The sequence below is a fragment of the Ovis canadensis genome, chromosome 21 (genome assembly GCF_042477335.2).
Source record: "Ovis canadensis isolate MfBH-ARS-UI-01 breed Bighorn chromosome 21, ARS-UI_OviCan_v2, whole genome shotgun sequence".
Lineage (NCBI taxonomy): Eukaryota > Metazoa > Chordata > Mammalia > Artiodactyla > Bovidae > Ovis > Ovis canadensis.
The window spans coordinates 58,196,513-58,216,345 of NC_091265.1; the positions used below are offsets into that span (position 1 = coordinate 58,196,513).

Below are 19,833 nucleotides of genomic sequence, written 5' to 3' on the forward strand. Positions count from 1 at the left end.
TATCCTATAGTTCTGGAGGTCAGAAGTCTGAAACAGGTCTCACTGGGCTAAAATCAAGGTGTCACCAAGGCTGTGTTCTTTTCTAGAGGCTCTCACAGAGAACCTGTCTTCTAGTCTTTTCCAGCTTCAAGAGGCTGCCTGCATTCCTTGGCTTGTGGCTCCCCTTCATCTCCAAAGTTGGAAATGGCTGGTTGAGTCTCTCTCCCATTGCATTACTATGATACTGACTCTACTCCTTCCCGCTTCCATCAGAAACTTTGTGATTATATTGGGCTTACCTAGATATCCAGAATAATCTTTCTATTCTAAGGTAAATTGATTAGCAACCTTAATTCTATCTGCAATTTTAATTCTCTGTCTCCATGAAGCATAATGTATTTACAAGTATTAGGAATGAGGACCTATTATGGAATTAAGACCTAGACATCTTTGGGGACTATTTTTCTGCCTACCAGTTACTCTTTACACTGGGTACAGTTAATGTCTTGGGAGCTCCTCTTGCTGTTACTCTAGAAAGATTTCCCTCTATTGTCTCCTGCATCAGAGCACCATCTTCCATATCTCATGTCCTCTTTCTTGGTTTGTTGTTATTGTTGAATAATTAAATTGTGTCTGACACTTTTCCGACACCATGGACTTTAGCCCTCCAGGCTCCTCTGCCCATGAGATTTCCCAGGCAAGAATACTGGAGGGGGGCTTCCATTTCCTTCTCCAGAGGATCTTCCCAATCTAGCGACCAAACCCATGTCTCCTGCTTTGGTAGGTGGATTCTTTACCAATGAATAACCTGGGAAGCCCTGTCTTGGTTTATACATTTCTTGTGGTGGAAACTCCTTCAGCAGCTTCCTAAAAAAGGATGCATGGAAAAAGATATTTTTTGAGATCCCGTATGTCTGAATTATTTTTCAATTTACCCTCCCACTTGATTTATTTTTTAATATAAATTTATTTATTTTAATTGGAGGCTAATAACTTTACAATATTGTATTGGTTTTGTCACACATCAACATGAATCAACCACGGGTACACACGTGTTCCCCATCCTGAACCCCCCTCCCACCTCCCTGCCCGTACCGTCCCTCTGGGTCGTCTCAGTGCACCAACCCCAAGCATCCAGTATCATGCATTGAACCTGGACTGGCGATTCGTGTCATATACGATATTTAACATGTTTCAATGCCATTCTCCCAAATCATCCCACCCTCTCCCTCTCCCACAGAGTCCAAAAGACTGTTCTGTACATTTGTGTCTCTTTTGCTGTCTCACATACAGGGTTATCGTTACCATCTTTCTGAAATCCATATATATGCGTTAGTGTACTGTATTGGTGTTTTTCTTTCTGGCTTACTTCACTCTGTATAATAGGCTCCAGTTTCATCCACCTCATTACAACTGATTCAAATGTATTCTTTTTAATGGCTGAGTAATATTCCATTGTGTGTAGGTACCGCTGCTTTCTTATCCATTCATCTGCTGATGGACATCTAGGTTGCTTCCATGTCCTGGCTTATAAACAGTGCTGCAATGAACATTGGGGTACACGTGTCTCTTTCAATTCTGGCTTCCTCAGTGTGTATGCCCAGAAGTGGGATTGCTGGGTCGTATGGCAGTTCTATTTCCAATTTTCTAAGGAATCTCCACACTGTTCTCCATAGTGGCTGTACTAGTTTGCATTCCCACCAACAGGGTAAGAGGGTTCCCATTTCTGCACACCCTCTCCAGCATTTATTGCTTGTAGACTTTTGGATCACAGCCATTCTGACTGGCGTGAAATGGTACCTCATTGTGGTTTTGATTTGCATATCTCTGATAATGAGTGATGTTGAGCACCTTTTCATGTGTTTGTTAGCCATCTGTATGTCTTCTTCGGAGAAATGTCTATTTAGTAGTTTGGCCCATTTTTTGATTGGGTCGTTTATTTTTCTGGAATTGAGCTGCAGGAGTTGCTTGTACATTTTTGAGATTAGTTGTTTGTCAGTTGCTTCGTTTGCTATCATTTTCTCCCATTCTGAAGGCTGTCTTTTCACCTTGCTTATAGTTTCCTTTGTTGTGCAGAAGCTTTTAATTTTAATTAGGTCCCATTTGTTTATTTTTACTTTTATTTCCAGTATTCTGGGAGGTGGGTCATAGAGGATCCTGCTGTGATGTATGTTGGAGAGTGTTTTGCCTGTTCTCCTCTAGGAGTTTTATAGTTTCTGGTCTTACATTTAGATCTTTAATCCATTTTGAGTTTATTTTTGTGTATGGTGTTAGTGTTCTAGTTGCATTCTTTTATTGTTTGCATTCCTTGCATTGTTTTCCCAGCACCACTTGTTAAAGAGATTGTCTTTAATCCATTGTATATTCTTGCCTCCTTTGTCAAAGATAAGGTGTCCACAGGTGCGTGGATTTACCTCTGGGCTTTCTATTGTGTTCCATTGTGTTCAAGCTGGTTTTAGAAAAGGCAGAGAAATCAGAGATCAAATTGCCAACATCTGCTGGATCATCAAAAAAGCAAGAGAGTTCCAGAAAAACATCTATTTCGGCTTTATTGACTATACCAAAGCATTTGGCTGTGTGGATCACAATAAACTGTGGAAAATTCTGAAAGAGATGGGAATACCAGACCACCTGGCCTGCCTCTTGAGAAATCTGTATGAAGGTCAGGAAGGAACAGTTAGAAATGGACATGGAACCACAGACTGGTTCCAAGTAGGAAAAGCAGTACATCAAAGCTGTATATTGTCACCCAGCTTATTTAACTTATATGCAGAGTACATCATGAAAATGCTGGGCTGGAAGAAGCACAAGCTGGAATCAAGATGGTCGGGAGAAATATCAATAATCTCAGATATGCAGATGACATCACCCTTATGGCAGAAAGTGAAGAGGAACTAAAAAGCCTCTTGATGAAAGTGAAAGAGGAGAGTGAAAAAGTGGGCTTAAAGCTCAACATTCGAAAAACGAAGGTCATGGCATCTGGTCCCATCACTTCATGGCAAATAGATGGGGAAACAGTGGAAACAGTGTCGGACTTTATTTTTGGGGGCTCCAAAATTACTGCAGATGGTGACTGCAGCCATGAAATTAAAAGACGCTTACTCCTTGGAAGGAAAGTGATGACCAACCTAGAGAGCACATTCAGAAGCAGATACATTACTTTGCCAACAAAGGTCTGTCTAGTCAAGGCTATCGTTTTTCCAGTGGCCATGTATGGATGTGAGTATTGGACTGTGAAGACAGCTGAGCGCCAAAGAAATGATGCTTTTGAACTGTGGTGTTGGAGAAGACTCTTGAGAGTCCCTTGGACTGCAAGGAGATCCAGCCAGTACATTCTGAAGATCAGCCCTGGGATTTCTTTGGAGGGAATGATGCTGAAGCTGAAACTCCAATACTTTGGCCACCTCATGCGAAGAGTGGACTCATTTTAAAAGACTCTGATGCTAGGAGAGATTCGGGTCAGGGGAAGGGGATGGCAGAGGATGAGATGGCTGGATGGCATCACTGACTCAATGGACATGAGTCTGAGTGAACTCTGTGAGTTGGTGATGGAGAGGGAGGCCTGGCGTGCTGCTATTCATGGGGTCGCGAAGAGTCAGACATGACTGAGCCACTGAATTGAACTGAACTGAACTGAACTGACCTATATTTCTGTCTTTGTGCCAGTACCATACTGTCTTGATGACTGTGGCTTTGTAGTAGAGCCTGAAGTCAGGCAGGTTGATGCCTCCAGTTCCATTCTTCTTTCTCAAGATTGCTTTTGCTATTCGAGGTTTTTTGTATTTCCATACAAATTGCGAAATTATTTGTTCTAGCTCTGTGAAAAATACCGCTGGTAGCTTGATAGGGATTGCATTGAATCTGTAGATTGCTGTGGGTAGTATACTCATTTTCACTATATTGATTCTTCTGATCCATGAACGTGGTATATTTCTCCATCTATTAGTGTCCTCTTTGATTTCTTTCACCAGTGTTTTATAGTTTTCTATATATAGGTCTTTAGTTTCTTTAGGTAGATATATTCCTAAGTATTTTATTCTTTTCGCTGCAGTGGTGAATGGAATTGTTTCCTTAACTTCTCTTTCTATTTCCTCATTACTAGCGTATAGGAGTACAAGGGATTTCTGTGTGTTGATTTTATATCCTGCAACTTTACTATATTCATTGATTAGCTCTACTAAGTTCCTGGTGGAGTCTTTAGGCTTTTCTATGTAGAGGATCATGTCATCTGCAAACAGTGAGAGTTTTACTTCTTCTTTTCCAATTTGGATTCCTTTTATTTCTTTTTCTGCTCTGATTGCTGTGGCCAAAACTTCCAAAACGATGTTGAATAGTAGTGATGAAAGTGGGCACCCTTGTCTTGTTCCTGACTTTAGGGGAAATGCCTTCAATTTTTCATCATTGAGGATAACGTTTGCTGTGGTTTGTCATATATAGCTTTTATTATGTTGAGGTATGTTCCTTCTAGTCCTGCTTTCTGGGGAGCTTTTATCATAAATGGATGTTGAATTTTGTCAAAGGCTTTCTCTGCATCTATTGAGATAATCATATGATTTTATTTTTCAATTTGTTAATGTGGTGTATTACATTGATTGATTTGCAGATGTTGAAGAATCCTTGCATCCCTGGGATAAAGCCCACTTGGTCATGATGTATGATCTTTTTAATGTGTTGTTGGATTCTGATTGCTAGAATTTTGTTAAGGATTTCTGCGTCTATGTTCATCAGTGATATTGGCCTGTAGTTTTCTTTTTTGTGGCATCTTTGTCAGGTTTTGGTATGGGGGTGATGGTGGAGCCTCATAGAATGAGTTTGGAAGTTTACCTTCCTCTGCAATTTTCTGGAAGCGTTTGAGTAGGACAGGTGTTAGCTCTTCTCTAAATTTTTGGTAGAATTCAGCTGTGAAGCCGTCTGGAGCTGGGCTTTTGTTTGCTGGGAGATTTCTGATTACAGTTTCAATTTCCATGCTTGTGATGGGTCTGTTAAGATTTTCTATTCCTTCCTGGTTCAGTTTTGGAAAGTTGTACTTTTCTAAGAATTTGTCCATTTCTTCCACGTTGTCCCTTTTATTGGCATATAGGTGCTGATAGTATTCTCTTATGATCCTTTGTATTTCTGTGTCGTCTGTTGTGATCTCTCCATTTTCATTTCTAATTTTATTGATTTGATTTTTCTCACTTTGTTTCTTGATGAGTCTGGCTAATGGTTTGTCCATTTTATTTATCCTGTCAAAGAACCAGCTTTTGGCTTTGTTGATTTTTGCTATGGTCTCTTTTGTTTCTTTTGCATTTATTTCTGCCTTAATTTTACAGATTTCTTTCCTTCTACTAACCTGGGGTCCTCCATTTCTTCCTTTTCTAGTTGCTTTAGGTGTAGAGTTAGGTTATTTATTTGACTTTTTTCTTGTTTCTTGAGCTATGCCTCTATTGCTATGAACCTTCCCCTTAGCACTGCTTTTACAGTGTCTCACAGGTTTTGGGTTGTTGTGTTTTCATTTTCACTCGTTTCTATGCATATTTTGATTTATTCTTTTATTTCTTCTGTGATTTGTTGGTTATTCAGCAGCGTGTTGTTCAGCCTCCAATGTTGGAATTTTTAATAGTTTTTCTCCTGTAATTGAGATCTAATCTTACTGCATGGTGGACAGAAAAGATGCTTGGAATGATTTCAATTACCAAGGCTAGATTTATGGCCCAGGATGTGATCTATCCTGGAGAAAGTTCCGTGTGCGCTTGAGAAAAAGGCGAAATTCATTGTTTTGGGGTGAAATGTCCTATAGATATCAATTAGCTCTAACTGGCCTATTGTATCGTTTAAAATTTGTGTTTCCTTGTTAATTTTCTGTTTAGTTGATCTATCCATAGGTGTGAGTGGGGTATTAAAGTCTCCCACTAGAATGACATTCTAACATGTATAATATCATGTGAATTGAATCGCCAGTCTATGTCTGACGCAGGATGCAGCATGCTTGGGGCTGGTGCATGGGGATGACCCAGAACGATGTTATGGGGAGGGAGGTGGGAGGGGGGTTCATGTTTGGGAATGCATGTAAGAATTAAAGATTTTAAAATTTAAAAAATAAAAAACTAAAAAAAAAAATTAAAAAATAAATAAATAAATAAATAAAATAAAGTCTCCCACTATTATTGTGTTGTTGTTCATTTCCCCTTTCATACTTGTTAGCATTTGTCTTACGTATTGCAGTGCTCCAATGTTGGGTGCAAATATATTCATAATTGTTATATCTTCTTCTTGGATTGATCCTTTGATCATTATGTAGTGTCCTTCTTTGTTTCTTTTCACAGCCTTTGTTTTAAAGTCTATTTTATCTGCTTTCTTTTGATCTCTATTTGTGTGGAATATCTTTTTCCAGCCCTTCAGTTTCAGTCTGTATGTGTCCCCTGTCTTGAGTGGGTCTCTTGTAGACAACATATATAAGGGTCTTGTTTTTGTATCCATTCAGCCAGTCTTTGTCTTTTGGTTGGGGCATTCAACCCATTTACGTTTAAGGTAATTATACACCCTTTTTGTGTTTCCTGTCTAGAGAAGATCCTTTAGCATTTGTTGGAGAGCTGGTTTGGTGGTGCTGAATTCTCTCAGCTTTTGCTTGTCTGTAAAGCTTTTGTTTTCTCCTTCATAGTTCAATGAGATCCTTGCTGGGTACAGTAATCTGGGCTGTAGGTTATTTTCTTTCATCACTTTAAGTATGTCTTGCCATTCCCTCCTGGCCTGAAGAGTTTCTATTGCTAGATCAGCTGTTATCCTTATGGGAATCCCCTTGTGTGTTATTTGTTGTCTTTGCCTTGCTGCTTTTAATATTTGTTCTTTGTGTTTGATCTTTGTTAATTTGATTAATGTGTGTCTTGGGGTGTTTCACCTTGGGTTTATCCTGTTTGGGACTCTCTGGGTTTCTTGGACTTGGGTGAGTATTTCCTGCCCCATTTTAGGGAAGTTTTCAATTATTATGTCCTCAAGTGTTTTCTCATGGTCTTTCTTTCTGTCTTCTTCTGGGACTCTTATGATTCGAATGTTGGGGCCTTTAACACTGTCCTGGAGGTCTCTGAGATTGTCCTCATTTCTTTTTATTCATTTTTCTTTTTTCCTCTCTGATTCATTTATTTCTACCATTCTATCTTCTACTTCACTAATCTTATCTTCTGCCTCCATTATTCTACTATTTGTTGCCTCCAGAGTGTTTTTGATCTCATTTATTGTGTTATATATGGACTCTTTTTTATTTCTTCTAGGTCCTTGTTAAACCTTTCTTGCATCTTCTCAATCCTTGTCTTCAGGCTATTTATCTGTGATTCCTTTTTGATTTCAAGATTTTGGATCATTTTCACTATCATTATTTGGAATTCTTTCTCAGGTAGATTCCCTATATCTTCCTCTTTTGTTTGGTTTGGTGGGCATTTATCCTATTCGTTTACCTGCTGGGTATTCCTCTGTCTCTTCATCTTGTTTATATTGCTGGGTTTGGGGTGGCCTTTCTATATTCTGGCCGTTTGTGGAGTTCTCTTTATTGTGGAGTTTCCTCACTGTGAGTGGGGTCGTATGGGTGGCTTGTCGAGGTTTCTTGTTTAGGGAATGTTGTGTCGGAGTTCTGCTGGGTGGAGCTGCATTTCTTCTCTTTGGAGTGCAATGAAGTGTCCAGTAATGAGTTATGAGATGTCAGTGGTTTTGGAGTAACTTTGCGCAGCCTGTATATTGAAGCTCAGGGCTGTGTTCCTCTGTTGCTGGAGAATTTGCGTGATATGTCTTGCTCTGGAACGTGTTTGTCCTTGTGTGGTGCTTGGTTTCAGTGTAGGTATGGAAGCGTTTGATGAGCTCCTGTCAATTAATGTACCCTGGAGTCAGGAGTTCTCTGGTGTTCTCAGGATTTGGACTTAAGCCTCCTGCTTCTGGTTTTCAGTCTTATTTTTACAGTAGTCTCAAGACTTCTCCTTCTATACAGCACCGTTGATAAAACATCGAGGTTAAAGATGAAAAGTTTCTCCACAGTGAGGGACACCCAGAGAGGATCACAGAGCTACATGGAGAAGAGAAGAGGGAGGAGGGAGTTAGAGGTGACCCGAATGAGATGAGGTGGAATCAAAAGAGGAGAGAGCAAGCTAGCCAGTAATCACTTCCTTATGTGCACTCCACAACTGGGCTGCTCAGAGATGTTCACAGAGTTATACAAAGAAGAGAAGAGAGAGGAAGGAGACAGAGGTGGCCAGGAGGATAAAAGGGGGGACTCAAAAGGAGAGAGACAGATCCAGCCAGTAATCAGTTCCCTAAGTGTTCTCCACCGTCTGGAACACACAGAGATTCACAGAGTTGGGTAGAGAAGAGAAGGGGGAGGGAGGAGACAGAGGTGACCTGGTAGAGAAAAAGGAGAGTCCAAAGGGGGAGAGAGCAGTCAAGCCAGTAATCTCGCTCCCAAGTGAAAATGGGTACTGAAGATTGGGTTCTTAAAGGTACAAAATTGATAACAAATACCAAAAAGCAAAGATTAAAAATCTAGAGTAGAGGTTGGAATTTCAAAAATACAATATTAAAGAAAAGAAAAAAAGTGACAAAAATTATAAAATATATATATATATGAAGTTTGCTTTTAAAAATAGGGTTTCTTTTTTTTTGCAAAGTAATAGTAGGTTATAAAAGTGAAAATTAAAGGAGTAATAGAGGACTTAATTTTTTTTAATTTAAAAAAAAGAATGATCTTAAAAATAGTAAAAATATATCTAGGACTTTCTCTGGTGTTGTTGTGGGTATTGTGGGTCAGTTCATTTTCGGATAGTTCCTTGGTCCGGCTTATATTTCTCAAGATCTATAGGCCCCTTCTTATGTAGACAGTACTAACGACAGGGTTTTAATCTATTGCACCTGTCACTTGCAAGGCGATTCCTTCTGTTTTAGCTTCTTCTGTTTGCTGGTCTCTTCAGTGTCTGATTTCTGCCCTGACACAAAAGGGGCAGTGGTGGACACATTTTTTTTAGGCTCATTTGTTCAGTCGCAATGTTGGGGGGAGGGACACTGCAAACAAATAACACTGGCGTGTGCTTGCAGTGTCTCAGCCACACTGGGCCTGCCCCCACTCACGGCACGTGTACCCTCCCTGCCCACACTGCTCAGGCTCTAGGTTGCTCCGCTGGGAACCGTCCGAGGCCAGCCCTGGTCTGCATGCACCATCCAGGTCTAAGCCGCTCAGGTTCAGTCACTCAGGTAGTCCTCAGAGGCACAGACTCGGTTGGGCCTGCTTTCTGTGCCCTTCCCAGCTCAGGTGATGAGGTGTTTGGAGAGTGCGGTCACTGACTTATTGCCTCCTCCATCCCTGACGCTCAGTTTTCTGGGTGTACAACCGGCGCACTTTCTCAGGCGGATGTTGACTGTCCAGAACCCCAAGAAGTCTTAGTTAGCAATGAAGCCTGCTTGCAGTTTGGTAGATAATGTCTCTCTGGGGCTGCGATTGCCCCCTCTGGCTCTGGCTGCCTGTCACCGGAGGGGGATGGTCTGCAGCCAGCTAGTTCTGTTCAGTCCTTTGTTCTGTGCGTGGGCCTGGAAGTGTCTTAGGTTAGGGCTTTGTGCGTGGTAGCTGTCCCACAGCCTGGTTTGCTAGCCCAAGTTAGGTCGCTCAGATTTCCCTTGGGGCATTCAGGCCCAGCCCTTACTCTAATCAATGCAGCCCGCGCCTCCCTGCCCAGCCCCTGCCTCCCTGCCCAGCAGGTGCTAGTGGCAAGTGCAGGCGTCTGCCCTGCTTCTCTGCTAGGGGGTTACCGCTGGGCTCGTAATCTGTAGGTTTTAATTATTTATTTTTCCTCCCTGTTATGTTACCTTCTGCGCTTCCAAGGCTCGCCACAGACTCAGCAGTGACAGTGTTTCCTGGTGTCTGGAAACTTCTCTCTTTTTAAGACTCCCTTCCCGGGACGAAGCTCTGTCCCTACCATTTTGTCTCTTTTTTTAATATATATATTTTTTTCCTACCTCCTTTCAAAGACAGTGGGCTGCTTTTCTGGGTGCCTGATGTCCTCTCCCGGCATTCAGAAGTTGTTCTCTGGAATTTACTCAGCATTGAAATGTTCTTTTGATGAATTTGTAGGGGCGAAAGTGGTCTCCCAGTCCTATTCCTCCGCCGTCATAGGACAGTCCCTCCCACTTGATTTAATAGTCTGTATAGGAGTAGACTGAGAACCCTCATATTGGCACCTTTCATTGTTTCCACTTGGGCCAGTCCGATTCCCCAGAAGAGTTTTCCTGACTCTTATGTAGAGGGTAAAATACTGGGAGGAGAGGGAACAGGAAGGCCAAGAGTCTCCTTTTCACATATGTATGGCCCCTCAATCCTTTTTTGGAGGTATGATACCCACACCCTCACATGTGCTTCTGTTTACAGACCCCAAATCTTCTGATTTTCATTGCAGTGAGGGAGGGGCCTCAGCTCTCTCTCTCTTTCACCCACTTCCAGAAGTACCTGGGGATCTCAATATGTGTCTTTTTCAGGGATTCTGTTGTACACAGTTAGCCCCCAACATATAAACATTCAAGTTTTGAACTTTCAAAGATGCGAACTTGTGTTCCAGCAAAGTCAGGATAGAGTGACACTGAAGCTTGCCCTCCATCTCCTATTGCTGACGATCCTTCAGTTCCACCATCTCCCACCTCCTCTCCCTCCTCCAGTCAGTAACTCTTCTTGCTTGTTCACGTGACACCAGGCCCTGGATGCCAGCTGTTGTTCTCCACTACTGTACTTTTCAAAGTACTATACTGTAAGATTAAAAATATATCAGAGGGACATCCCTGGTGGTCCCAGCAGTAAAGAATACACCTGCCAATGCAGGCAACACAGGTTCGATCCCTGGTCCAGGAGCAACCAGTGTGCCACAACTGCTGAGCCCAAAACTACTGAGCCCAAGCTTAGAGCCTATGCTCCACGACAGAGAGGAGCCCCCACTTCCTGCAACTCAAGAAAGTCTGAACAGAGCAATGAAGACCCGGTGAGCCAAAAATCAATGAGGAAATCTTTTTTTTTTTTAATGTATGAGAACCCTATTAAAAGGATGGCGCAGATAGTAAAGAATCTGCGTTCATGCAGAACACTGGGGTACAATCCCTGGGTTAGGAAATCTCCCTTGAGAAGGGAGTGGCAACCTACTCCAGTATTCTTGCCTGGAGAATTCCATGGACAGAGAAGCCTGGCAGGCTGCAGTCCATGAGGTCACAAAGAATCAGACACAACTGAACAGCTAATGCTTTCACTTTCAATAAGTATCTTTGAGTGCCTTAATAAAGAATTTAAGTTGAAGTAAAGAAAAAAAATGTATTCTTTATTCTTTGTTTTTGTTTTTTAGTATTTTTTGTATGAAAACTATTATAAATCTTTTACAGTACAGTACTGTATAGTTGATTGTGTTACTTGGGTACCCAAGCTAACTTTGTTGAACTTACAAACAAACTGGACTTAAGAACGTGCTCTCAGAACTGACCAGGTTAGTATGTATGGGACTTACTGTATTTAGGATTTATATTCAGCTTTTTCTACAGCTGCCTTAGCCTTTAGTGTTCTCTGAGTCCTAGTGGAATTATGCCTAAAACTAATGTCTTACTTTATTTTTATTTGGAGTTCAGGAAGCAGTGAAATTTGATACATGTTCTGTTTTTACCCTGAAACTTACTTTTACTTTTGCAGGTTTCTTTTTTTTCTAGTACAAGCAATATAAGTAAGATATCTTAATAATTTAAAGTATAACATCACCACTCTTTTTCATAGCTGAGTCATTTATTGAAGAACATGCAGAGAGCACTTGGCGCCTGGCAGGTCTGGGCACTGGGGATACAGGAAAGATGAAGACAAGTGAGGGTTCTGTTAGGACCCAGGTCAGAGTTCACTGAGGATTCAATAGCAATTCCTCATCAACTTTATACATATCTCAAGAGCTCCCTGTTGATCAGCCAGGATTTCAACCATCTGGCTTCATCTCCCTGTCCTTTCCACAGTCACCCTTTAGGGATATGTCTGCTTTAAAAACCCACAGGCTGAAGGGAATTTCCCTCTTCAGGCCTGTGTATGTCATTGGCCAGCTGCCCCATTCACAAATTCCTTCCCCATGCTGCCCTCCTCTCTGCATTTCCCTGCCAATATTTGTTGACTCCTGAGTTTGTCAAAGAGGCTATGAGGCACATGAAGCACCCTGAGCTGAACATCTTTGTTGAATGTACAGTCTGTACTCAGCTTACTGACACAGAGTCTGACTCACTCTCCTCTCTCTTGCAGGCCAGACGTTTTGCAGCAGCTATCACCGTGGCACTGGGTGTGATAGCCATATTCGCTGGAGCCGTGTTCTCAAGAAACTAGCAAAATCAATGACCCGAACGGAGTGTCTTGTCAGCAGTGGCATTAGACATTCAGGGGAGTCTTGTTTTGCTAGACAGTTTTGAGAGAATTAATAGGTAGGTTGATAGGCAGTCCAAGGCCCCTTTAAGGAGGAAGTAAACTTTCCTTCTTTTTCATATTCTTTTGCCTTAGTCTCATAGGCCCTGTGAGCTCTGATACGTCTTGCTCAAGGACATGCTTATTTTAAAGTTCTGTGTTAATTTGCAACAATCTATTTCATTTCAAAACTGGCCTTTTTAGCATAATATATCTTACTCCTGGGTATGGTTTTCTCAGATTCTGTGTCTCTATGTTAGTCATTAAAATTGTAACAAATGTTGCCTGGGAGCCTGTTTCCTCGCTGCTTACACAACAATAATACATCTCTCCCAGGGACGGAGTGCTTGAAACCCATTCTTCCACACTAGCCTTGGGCCAATGTTATCTCAATATGTATGTTGCGGGAAAGGGGGTGGATAAAACTTTCTCAGTCTTGAGGTTTTCTTTTTATCTATTCTCAGCAGCCAGTTGAAAAATATATAATGCCTTGCTTAAATTAGTAAGATGGGCCCTCTTTCTACCCCCTTCTGATATCTATGCCAGAAGCTTTCTCTATCCTTTTATGTTAAATTAAAATCTTTGCTGCACAAAGCTCTGAGTGACTGAGACTGCATCTTTGGTCCTGGAGTTAAATCTTCTCCTTTGCAGACCACAAATTCGACACCAAACACCATGAGCTATCAGTTTCTGGTTTGGTTTGTGGATTTCATTTTTCTTACAATAATAAAAACAAAACCCAATAAGGGAAGATTTTATAGAGGACATGCATCAAGATCTGCCTGGCATGAAGTCTGTTGAGATTGCAGCGAGGCTCTGTTCCTGCTGATGCCAGGCTGTGCTCTGGTTCTTTGGTGATTTTCTCTCACTTTTTTTTGTGGGCTGTGTTCTTTACCTGTAGGAAACAAAGTCCAGCACTGGTTATCTCAAGTAATGGGTGTTTCCAGTTGTGTAGGTACTGGTCACCAGCAAGGAAAACAGACAAACCTGACTGATATGCAAGAACAGGAACCAAGGGCAATCAGGACCCTTGGCCTGGAACTAGACCCAGGCCGGCTTCTAGGAGTCAGCAGCTGGAGTCTGTAGATGTCCAGTGGGGTTCAAACCAAACCAAACCACAGGCAAAATGAAAATTATATGCTCTGGCCAGTCTTGTTTAAAACCTCCCCTGCTCTCCACAGCTTTTCTCTGCCTTATCACTTCCACCCTGCAGTGATCCTGCATCCTCTCCTTTTGGGGCTTGTCACAACCCCAAGTCTCTGATCCCATACCCACTCCTGTGGCTTCTCTTCCCATATCCACTCAGCTTCATCCCTACCCCTGGCCTGAGAGGAGCTCCTAGCACAAGCTCCTGAGAGAGAATCTGATTGCCTCATTCACCACACTGAGCTGTCTACCAATTGGTTGACTGCCATTGGGTCAGGTGGCCCCACTAGGCCAATCAGCTCTGGCCAGTGGAGCCAGGTCATATGGTACAAGGCTGCCTCAGACCTTATGGAGTGTGGGTGTGGATGGTCCTATAGCTGACCTGCCTGCTGCTGAGGCCTCTGGAGAGGGCTTAGGGAAGGAGGTACGACCATTCCTGGTTGGACCCTTGAGATTTGCTGCTATCACTCACTGGGCTTGGCAGATGTTCAAAGTGACCATTTTCCTGAAAAAAGCTTTCGTGCATTCCTCAGAAGCACCCTGATGGGGCCACTTTGTCCTTCAGTCCACAGGACAAGTCTTCTCCTCCGTCTAGTTGCCAGTGTTTCCTTGATCAGCTCCGGTTGTATGGGGACCATCTGTCTGTGGAATCCTGGACAGAGCTTATAAATGGCTCCTTGCCAGCTCCCTCCTGCTTGGACCATATCTGGTCTAGGATAAGCTTGTGCCCTTTTATGCCCCAGTGTTGATAAAGGATAATTTTCTCCCAGTGTAGTTTTTTTCTCTCTCTTTCTCTTTCGGTTCAGCCCTATTGATGTAACATGTCATGCCAGCTCTCAAGCTCCCCAAACCTGAGACACAGGCCAAACATAGAAGGGTATGTATCTTAGAGCCCCTTCTCTTACATGGGGCAGAATGTGATGTGGACACATAGACTATAAACCTCCAAACTAACTATATAGGAAAAAAAGGAGGAGAAAAATAAACACAAGAAAGGAAATCAAAACACCCAGTTCAGAAAGAAAGAAAAATACAAAAAGTGTGCTGTGTAGAAACAACCAGATAAGATGGAAGAACTAATTCCAAATGTATTAGTAATGACCATAAATAGAAATGAACTAAACTTGCCAAGTAAAAGCAACCATTACACTGGATTAGAAAACTAACCAGGGAATACTGCTTACAGCAGATAAAATGAATTATAAGAACACAAACACATGTTCAAATGATGGACATTTTACATGACAACTCATCTGATTTCTTTAAAATGTTAATGTTATCAAGAAGAAAAATTGAGGGTGTATATAAATTGTTTTAGACTGAAAAACATGTTGGAGGCTAAACAATTAAATGAGAAAAATGATTATAAAAGCAATCTGGAATAACTGGGAAATTTTAAATATAGAAAGTATTTTACAAAACTAAGAAATTATGAATTTTATTAAATGTGATAGGCATGAAATTGTATGTAAAGCACATGATCCAGTTTAAAAATAGATGCAGATAAAGCAAATATGACAAATACAAATTCTTAATCTATATACTGGATATATGAATGGTCATTGTACTAGTCTTTCTAGTACTTTTTGTATATTAAAGTTTTCACATAAAACATCTTAAATTTTTCTGAAATTTGAACTTAATAATTTAAATAAAATAAAACTTTCAAAATTGTTCCTATAAATTATATAATTCTTTTTAATTAAAAGAAGATATGCTAGGCCAGTACTAACTAAAAATTGGTTAGTTAGTAGTACTAATTAACTAAAAGCTTGTATAGCATTTTCATATTCTATAATATAGGCTTTAAAGCAAAAATGTTTACAAGACAGAAAGAAGATAAAAAGTGGGGCATAATAAGAAATACACTTGGTCTTTGTCCTTGGTTCTGGGCCAGAGCACCTAAAATCCTCAGAATTTCCCAAGTGATAGGCTTGTCTTTGCTATTTTTAAGGAACCCCTTTGATCAACCTGAGTTTGTGCTAATGGGGTGACTTAGACCCTAAGATAGCCTTAGGATGGGGCTGGTCATCGGAAAGACTCAATGATTAGAGGGTTGGAAATTTCAGGCTACAGATCTCTAAGAAGGGAACATGGGAGAGGGTGCTGAGGATTAAGCTCTATAAAAACTGTTCAGCGAGGAGACTTGAACTTCCTGGTGGTGAACATACCAAGGTATCCGGAGAGTGGCTGCCTGAAGAGGACAGGGAAGCTCCTTGCCTCCTCTGCCGCCACGCCTTGCTCTATGCATCTCTTCCACTTAGTGGTTCCTGAGTTGTATCCATTACAATAAATCACCAAACATAGTTCAAGTGTTTTCCTGAGTTCTGTGAGCTTCTCTAGCAAATTATTGAATCATCAGAGGGGTTGTGGGAACCTGTGATTTTTAGCCCATTGACAGAAATGCACATGGCCTGGGACTTGCAAGTGATGAACAGCATCTGAAGGTGAAGGAGGGCAGTCAGGGTGCTGAGCACTGACGTTGCAACGTCTGTGCTTAGTATCAAAATCGAACTGACTTGTTGACCAACCAGTTGGTGTCTGGAACTCGGAGAATTAGTGGCTGCTGTTAAAAAATACTCCACAACAATTCTGATAAAAGTTGCAACTCAGTAGGAAAGTATGATAATTCTAAAATTGTTTGCATCTCATGAAAGTCCTCAAACAGGTATTGAAACTGTTAGCTTGTTGCAAGGGGAAACTAACAAATTCACCATGACAGTGGGAGATCTACAGACACCTCTCTCAGGAACTGATAAATTAAGGGTACACAAAAACCAGTAAAGACACAGACGCTTTGAAGAAGTTACCTACAAGCTGGTTTAATGAACACATACAGTACAATTGTGGAATACAGATTCTTTTACAGATCTCTTCAAGAAAATTAGAGATACCAAGGAAATATTTCATGCAAAGATGAGCTCAATAAAGGACAGACGTGGTATAGACCTAACAGAAGCAGAAGATGTTAAGAAGAGGTGGCAAGAATACACAGAAGGACGGTACAAAAAAGATCTTCATGATGCAGATAATCATGATGGTGTGATCACTCACCTAGAGCCAGACATCCTGGAATGTGAAGTCAAGTGGGCCTTAGAAAGCATCACTACAAACAAAGCTAGTGGAGGTGTTGGAATTCTAGTTGAGCTATTCCAAATCCTGAAAGATGATGCTCTGAAACTGCTGTACTCAATATGCCAGCAAATTTGGAAAACTCAGCAGTGGCCACAGGACTGGAAAAGGTCAGTTTTCATTCCAGTTCCAAAGAAAGGCAATGCCAAAGAATCCTCAAATTACCACACAATTGCACTCATCTCACACGATAGTAAAGTATTGCTCAAAATACTCGAAGCCAGGCTTCAGCAATACGTGAACTGTGAACTTCCAGATGTTCAAGCTGAAAGTTAGAGAAGGCAGAGGAACCAGAGATCAAATTGCCAACATCTGTTCGAATATAGAAAAGGCAAGAGAATAACAGAAAACCATCTATTTTTGCTTTATTGACTATGCCAAAGGCTTCAACTGTGTGGATCACAATAAATTGTGGAAAGTTCTGAAAGAGATGGGAATACCAGACCACATGACCTGCCTCTTGAGAAATCTCTATGCAGGTCAGGAAGCCACAGTTAGAACTGGACATGGAACAGCAGACTGGTTCAAAATAGGAAAAGGATATCAAGGCTGTATATTGTCACCCTGCCTATTTAACTTATATGCAGAGTACATCATGAGACACTGAGCTGGAGGAGGCACAAGCTGGAATCAAGATTGCCAGGAGAAATATCAATAACCTCATATATGCAGATGACACCATGCTTATGGCAGAAGGTGAAGAGGAACTAAAGAGCCTCTTGATGAAAGTGAAAGAGGAGAGTAAAAGAGTTGGCTTAAAGCTCAACATTCAGAAAACGAAGATCATGGCATCTGGTCCCATCACTTCATGGCAAATAGATGGGGAAACAGTGGAAACAGTGGCTGATTTATTTTTCTGGGCTCCAAAACCACTGCAGATGGTAACTGAAGCCATGAAACTAAAAGACACTTACTCCTTGGAAGGAAAATTACGATCAATCTAGACAGCATATTAAAAACCAGAGACATTACTTTGCCAACTAAGGTCCGTCTAGTCAAGGCTATGGTTTTTCAAGTGGTCGTGTATGGATGTGAGAGTTGGACTATAAAGAAAGCTGAGCACTGAAGAATTGATGCTTTTGAACTGTGGTATTGGAGAAGACTCTTGAGAGTCCCTTGGACTGCAAGGAGATCCAACCAATCCATCCCAAAGGAGATCAGTCCTGGGTGTTCATTGGAAGGACTGATGTTGAAGCTGAAACTCCAATATTTTGGCCACCTCATGTGAAGAGCTGACTCATTGGAAAAGACTCTGACGCTGGGAAAGTTTGAGGGCAGGAGGAAAGGGGATGACAGAGGATAAAATGGTTGTATGGCATCACCAACTTGATGGACATGAGTTTGGGTGGACTCCAGGAGTTGGTGATGGACAGGGAGGCCTGGCATGCTGCGGTTCATGGAGTCTCAAAGAGTCAGATACGATTGAGCGACTGAACTGAACTGAACTGAATGAGTTAATCATCTAATTTCAGAAGATATTAACAGAAAGAATCATATAGATGGCAGTGAAGAGAAGGGAAGCGAAAATCATTCAGTCATGTCCCACTCTTTGTGACCCTATGGACTATACAGTCCAAGGAATTCTCCAGGCCAGAATACTGGAGTGGGTAGCCTTTCCCTTCTCCAGGGGATCTTCCTAACCCAGGGATCGGACCCAGGTCTCCTGCACTGGGCAGATTCTTTACCAGCTGAGCCACAAGGGAAGCCCAGATGGCCAATAGGTAAATGAAAAAATGCTTAACAGTAATAATCATCAGGGAAATGCAAATCAAATCTACAATGAGATATCAGTTCATGGCTATCATCATAAAGGCAAGAAATAACAAATGTTGGTGAGAATGTGGAGAAAAGACAAGCCCTGTCCCCTGTTGGAGGGAATGTAAATGGGTGGAACCACTATGGAAAACAGTAAGAAGGTTCTTCAAACAATTAAAAATAGAACTACCATATGATCCAGGAATCCCCCATCCAGGTATTTATCCAAAGAAAAGAAAAAATTTAATTTGAAAAGGTATGCGCACTCCAATGGTTGTCCCAGCATTATTCACAACATCCAAGATGCAGAAAAAAACCCAAGTGTCCATCAATCGATAAATGGATGAAGAAACTGTAGTATACAAAATGTTTTTGGTGGTTAAAAAATTTTTTTTTAATTTTAAAAAGGTGCTGATTCACTGCAAACTAAAAAGTGAAAAAAAATGTGGTATATACATATGGAACAGGACAGTATTCAGTCATAGGAAAGAATGAAATCTTGCCACTTGTAACAGTATAAATTGACCTTGAGGGCATTATGCTAAGTGAAATAAGTCAGATAAATGCAAATACTGTATGATCTCACTTATATATTGGATCTTTAAAAAGACTCATGCTTATTGACACAAAGACCAGACGGTGGTTGGCAGAGGTGGGGCTTGGGGGGTGGTCAAAGTGGGTGAGGGAGGTCAAAATGTACAAACTTACAGTTATAAGATAAATAAGTTATGAGGATGTAATTTACCACATGGTTCAGTTCAGTTCAGTTCAGTCGCTCAGTCCTGTCCGACTCTTTGCGACCCCATGAATCGCAGCACACCAGGCCTCCCTGTCCATCACCAACTCCCGGAGTTCACTCAAACTCACGTCCACCGAGTCGGTGATGCCATCCAGCCATCTCATCCTCTGTCGTCCCCTTCTCCTCCTGCCTGCAATCCCTCCCAGCATCAGAGTCTTTTCCAATGAGTCAACTCTTCACATGAGGTGGCCAAAGTATTGGAGTTTCAGCTTCAACATCAGTCCTTCCAAAGAACACCCAGAGCTGATCTCCATCAGAATGGACTGGTTGGATCTCCTTGCAGTCCAAGGGACTCTCAAGAGTCTTCTCCAACACCACAGTTCAAAAGCATCAATTCTTCTGCACTCAGCCTTCTTCACAATCCAACTCTCACATCCATATATAACTACTGGAAAAACCATAGCCTTGACTAGATGGACCTTAGTTGGCAAAGTAATGTCACTGCTTTTGAATAAGCTATCTAGGTTCGTCATAACTTTTCTCCCAAGGAGTAAGCGTCTTTTAAATTCATGGCTGCAGTCACCATCTGCAGTGATTTTGGAGCCCCCAAAAATAAAGTCTGACACTCTTTCCACTGTTTCCCCATCTATTTCCATGAAGTGATGGGACCACA

General features: G+C 41.5%; 1 protein-coding gene across 4 annotated transcripts in view; it reads left to right on the forward strand.

The window, feature by feature from the left end:
- The window catches only part of LOC138426979 (phospholipase A and acyltransferase 3-like), a 28,051-nt gene extending 15,069 nt beyond the window's left edge, over positions 1-12,982 (forward strand). For all 4 annotated transcript variants that reach the window (XM_069566057.1, XM_069566059.1, XM_069566058.1 and 1 more), the window contains one exon: positions 12,233-12,982. In XM_069566057.1, the coding sequence (XP_069422158.1) occupies positions 12,233-12,313 (81 nt within the window). In that variant the 3' untranslated portion in view covers positions 12,314-12,982. The remainder of the gene's footprint in view (positions 1-12,232) is intronic.
- The last annotated feature ends 6,851 nt before the right edge of the window (positions 12,983-19,833 follow it).